The following is a 4710-nucleotide window of genomic DNA, read 5'->3' as shown; positions in this document are numbered from 1 at the left end:
TTGGATAAAATGCAATCATTGATGCATCATTCATAGGTTCACAGACCCAATAAAGAAATTTCTAGAAAGTGATTCAAGAAAATTTACATTAAGCACCAAAAGCTCTGAATCGAAATTAATTTATGGAAGATTACATGTTTGCTGCATCAAGTCAGGAGTGCCTACGGAGGTGTAAAAAACTCTTCTATGGGACACTCTGAAAGCTCATCCTCCCTGATACATGATCACCGCATGGATCCTGCAAATCTCAATTTACAAAACTCTGCAGGTTATGCCCACCCGCTGTTGAAAACCGAAACGTTACTTCTAGGTACCATGAAACGTCTTGTATCAAAAAATGAATTTCCACAAGGTGGATGGCTTCAGTTGGTTCGCATCTTTCATAGAAATTTTGCCAGCAATGCCCATAAATTTGCCAACCATAGCCTGCAATGATAGAACTGTCAGGAAATAGTACTTCACTGAAGTGCTAACCAGTACCTAAACATTTCTGAACTCACTCTTTGTGCAATCCCATTTTCGGAGACATGGGTGAGATCTCCATTTTCCCTGGCATGCTATGTTTTATTACTCATTTTCACCAAAAGCAGTCTGTTAAAATAATTTCTTCACTGCCTGACAGCAAGAAACACAATTAAGGAGGCTGTGAACCTGAGGCATTAAACTATTAAAGACAGTGCATTTACTTAGCAAGAAAATGTGGGCCAAAGAAAAATGTGCATACCTGATTAGGAGTCTGAATCTGTGAGTCATCGATGCCTGATCCATGTAATGCTTCCATGTTTTGTTGCTGCTGATCCACTGGAATTGAAGTAGGAGCTGTATCTGAAGCTGAAATTGGACAAGTTGTTGGCGCTGTAATCTCAGGCACCGAGTTTGCCCTAGCAGAAAGCCCTGACAAAGAACCAAATAGAGATGGCCGGGGAATTGACAAAGGGCCACCCTGCCCTGGGAATCCAAACATCTGATGGTTGACAGATCGAGGCATGCCATGCAAGCCCAGCGATGCTGGAATGGAGGAGCAAGGGAACTGTGGTCCATGCATATGTGGCAGAGGGATCATCGAGCAACTAGGGGAGCCATTCATGTCATACATTCCCATTCCATAGCCATATCCGATACCCATTCCCATCCCTACACCCATCGGTGAGTAACGAACCATGGCTGGCGCATGCATGTGTTGCATACCAGGAGGATGCAACAATGGAGGCATGCATAATCCACTATTCATGGACATGATCTGTGTTCGAAGAAGAAAGGAAATCTTTCAGCAAGCAGACCACATCGAGAAAAACCCAAGAAGTAGAACATTCATGACCAAAAAAGCATTTACCTGAACTTGCATCTGAAGTGTTTTAAGATACTCGATGGCCTCGTCAAGCATTGAAGCTTTGTCCGTCTTCAAAATTGCGTGATTTAAAATCGATGCAAACTCTTTCACGTCAGCTACTGTGTTGATAACATTGACCATCACTGGCTAAAAAAACATATATTACCTTATTACAATTGGGTATCAGCTCTTGTAGCGCACGCATTTTCTCGTTGATCCTATCCCTTCGCCTCTGTTGTTATGAAACAAAAATTATACACACTGCATTTAAATTACCAGCTCAAATCAAAAGACAACAATATCAAGCGGAAAATAGAAGTTGTCTTGTGCGCTCACTCTTTCTGATAAATTATGTACTTCCGCAGCGCGACTTCTCTTTGCACTCGTCCCTCGTCCGGTTGCAGGTTTTCTTAACCCCACTGACATATCTTCAAAATCCTATATGTAAACAACCAGTCAAAGAATTTGCAGAAAGAAGCTCCTATGCAAGAAATTTCATAGGGTTCTCTATCTCGAACTTACTTCACTCTGGTACCCTGATTCTTCTCCTTCATGACTTCTCCTCTTTTCTCCCTTTTGAGCATCATTGGATGCTGCGCCTGCACTATTAGCCGAGCACACAGAAGACGATGCAACAACTGCTTCAGGAGCTTTTTCAGTTTCATGCCTTCTTAAGGCCACATTTGAGCTTGCAAGTTGATCAGCCGGTTTGCTACCATTGTTAGGAAGGACTTTTGAATTATTCTTCCCTGAAGCATCTTGTTCACAAATAGCCTCTGACCGCTCGACAGGAATCACCTCTTGGGGAGGCTTGACAGATGACCGCATCACCATCTTGGGAGGAACTGAAGCTGATAGGCCTCGAACCTCTGTAGCACTCTTGAAAACACTAGCAGACTCGATCAATGTCGACTCCACAGTATTACCATTCAAGGGTGCAGACGCCTTCTCATCAGTTCTCTTTCCATCAACACCATGGAGATTGGCCTTGGCCAGCATGGTGGGTCTTGAGAAATGGGAGAAATTCAGCATGCTACCATTCAGCTGTGGTGGCTTGGGACTTGAAGGATCTGGGTTCTGCAGACGAGTTTTCGTGCAATCACCGATCTCAGTGTCTGTAGCTATTGATTCGGAATTTGGAGCTGAACTCTGGCAATGCTGTGAGAATTGGAACAAGTGGCTAGTCCTATCCCTACTGGGTTCTGAACTCTCTGCAAATGCTTTCGAAGCACGCTCATGTTCCACATTGTGGGAATTCCTGATATCTTGCCCTAAACCAAAGCTTCCATCAGTAGCTATGGGCTTGTTATAAGCAGAAGGAGAATTCAGATTGGCCCCCGGGAATTCATTCAAGAACTCCGAGCAGTAATCATTCTGGAGAGCATCCTTTGGAAGTGGTTCCTCGATAGGGTAGCTGATCCATGGGACCATATCATCATCTTGAGCATTGACGCCAACATGGGCAGAAGGTGCCGCAGGCGAGAAGTCATTAACCATGGGTTCCATTGCATCAAACCGGGAAGCCTTTGGACTGCCGGCATCCCTGCCATCCTTCTCATGAACTCCAGCGGCATGGGAAGAAAAGGTAGTGGGGAAGGAGCTCCTCTTAGGCCTACTGGGGTGGGCCTGCATCACAATCGAGCCATTCTCCCACAGTAGCTCAGCAAATTCGTGATCAGGCCTTCATTCCCAAACCATGAACAGAATGTTTCAGAACAAGTACAAATAAGTGAAACATAAAACTAAACCATTGCATGAAGAATTAAATGATTTTCAAGAAGGAATCAAGAAGAATAAACTGACAGGATCGAACAAATAATGGAAACAAGGAATAAGGCAAGCCAACTTACATGGTGAATAGATCAGCTGAGCAATTGTTCATTCTTGCTTGTGCGGCTTCCGCCTTATCCTTTGATGTCGATTGATGGTATTGGGAGAGAGGCATGATTGCCAAAGCTCATGAAACTTCTTCAGTTGGACTCCAGAACTGTAACTAGAGAGTTGGCCCCTCCATGTGCTGGCATCTACGGCTAACTCCTTAGATTACCCAAAGAAAAAGATTAAGCCTATTTAACCCAATCTAATAGCACCGAGAAGCTAAAAACCAGTTGAAGCTTTCCGGCGAGAACATATACTGGTGCAGAGAATTTCCAACCGAGATTCAATATTTCTTTCGAAAAAATGATCCTATTTTACTGACTTGGAACACTGGTTTAAAGCAAAGATAGATATCTAGATCTTCTTCTTCCTTGGAAATCTCGCAGCTGCGTCAAAATCCTATCTTTTTGGAACTTTCCGACAGGGAATCAAAACCACTGAAGAAAAAAATTCAAACCAAGATCGAATCTCTATCTCAAAATAAAATAAAATAAAATAAAATAAACCGATAGAGGCAAAAGCTCATCAAGTGAAAAAGTCTAAATCCAGCTCTTCGTCGCGGAGTCTCCCGATCCCCCCACCGAAATCACCAAAGGGAACATAGAAGGAACAGAGTACCCATTTCTCCCGCTCCGCTCCCTGATGCCTTCCCAGCTTTTTCTCAGCAGAAATTCCTGGGTAATTGGAAGCAGATGGTCTGCACACAGACTTCGAGAAAAGATCAAATTTTCCTCTCAATCTCTGGGTCAATCCTCAGGATCCAAAAACAAGGTTAAAGATCTCTACTTTCCTACCCTTTTTCTCCTGGCAGCAATGATCGGTTAAGGGACGAACCAATGGCCTAAACTTGCTCCTCGTGACTGGAACTTTCTAGAATAAAAAGATAAGATCCACTGTCCTCATTCTGAGCATTTGACCATTATAAAAAGTTACTAGTAAAAAGGAAACAATTGATAAATATACTCCTCTTTTGTCTCTCTCTCTGGGCAATTATTTTTAACAGAGAGTGCGGTGGAGAGTTCACTCTTACGAAGATTCAAATAAACTACTGCTGTTTTATGGTTAATAGTTGTACTAGGTGTACCAGGTAGGTCATCGCTTAAGCCGCCTTTGGAAAGGGGATCAGAATTTTTTTTAAAATAATCTTCACCCATCTGTGATGGATACAAATGGCTCTAAATAAAGAAAGGATTAGCAGGAATACAGCAAAATGGTTTTTTGGATGCTAGCTATTAGAGTATTGGTAATTATTACCTGAATACTGAAAATACTGTTTGGATTTTTTATAATAATGGGATGGTGATTTTGATGGGATTGGACAAGTTTGCCCTTTCTATTTTCATTGTTTTTTCGAAATATGATGAGAAACTAATGGGGATAAATTGGAACAAGGTCCCGAGAGTTGTTTGGCTGTCTGCAAATGTGTGCGAGTTAGTGGCTGCCGCTAACGCTTGTGTGATGCACATTAAAAAAAAAAAAAAAAACAGTACAAGTTTGATGAG

The 4710-nt window shown here is 42.4% G+C and overlaps 1 protein-coding gene across 2 annotated transcripts; it reads right to left on the bottom strand.

The window, feature by feature from the left end:
• LOC105040114 (transcription factor PHYTOCHROME INTERACTING FACTOR-LIKE 15) lies at window positions 1–4012 on the bottom strand. 2 transcript variants are annotated; one of them, XM_010916494.4, is made up of 8 exons: window positions 3181–4012; window positions 1853–3011; window positions 1667–1768; window positions 1497–1562; window positions 1334–1399; window positions 725–1240; window positions 501–615; window positions 1–426 (listed from the first exon to the last, which is right to left on the bottom strand). In XM_010916494.4, the coding sequence occupies exons 1-7, from the start codon at window positions 3273–3275 to the stop codon at window positions 595–597; spliced, it is 2025 nt and encodes a 674-aa protein (XP_010914796.1). In that variant the 5' UTR covers window positions 3276–4012; the 3' UTR covers window positions 1–426; window positions 501–594. The 2 variants fall into 2 exon arrangements, with proteins under 2 accessions (XP_010914796.1, XP_010914797.1); XM_010916495.4 differs by having other exon boundaries at window positions 398–426; window positions 501–611; window positions 3181–3476.
• Between the last annotated feature and the right edge of the window lie 698 nt (window positions 4013–4710).

Source organism: Elaeis guineensis, chromosome 1, assembly GCF_000442705.2.
Source record: "Elaeis guineensis isolate ETL-2024a chromosome 1, EG11, whole genome shotgun sequence".
NCBI lineage: Eukaryota > Viridiplantae > Streptophyta > Magnoliopsida > Arecales > Arecaceae > Elaeis > Elaeis guineensis.
Note: the sequence above shows the minus strand (reverse complement) of the source record. Positions and strands in the feature narration are given on the sequence as shown.

Excerpts from the sequence above, each read along its gene's own strand:
- LOC105040114 (XM_010916494.4), bottom strand. The coding sequence starts at position 3,275 with ATGCCTCTCTCCCAATACCATCAATCGACATCAAAGGATAAGGCGGAA. Across the intron at positions 1,769-1,852 it reads AATCAGGGTACCAGAGTGAA|GATTTTGAAGATATGTCAGT; the intron begins GTAAGTTCGAGA and ends GTTTACATATAG. Across the intron at positions 1,563-1,666 it reads TACATAATTTATCAGAAAGA|AGGCGAAGGGATAGGATCAA; the intron begins GTGAGCGCACAA and ends TCATAACAACAG.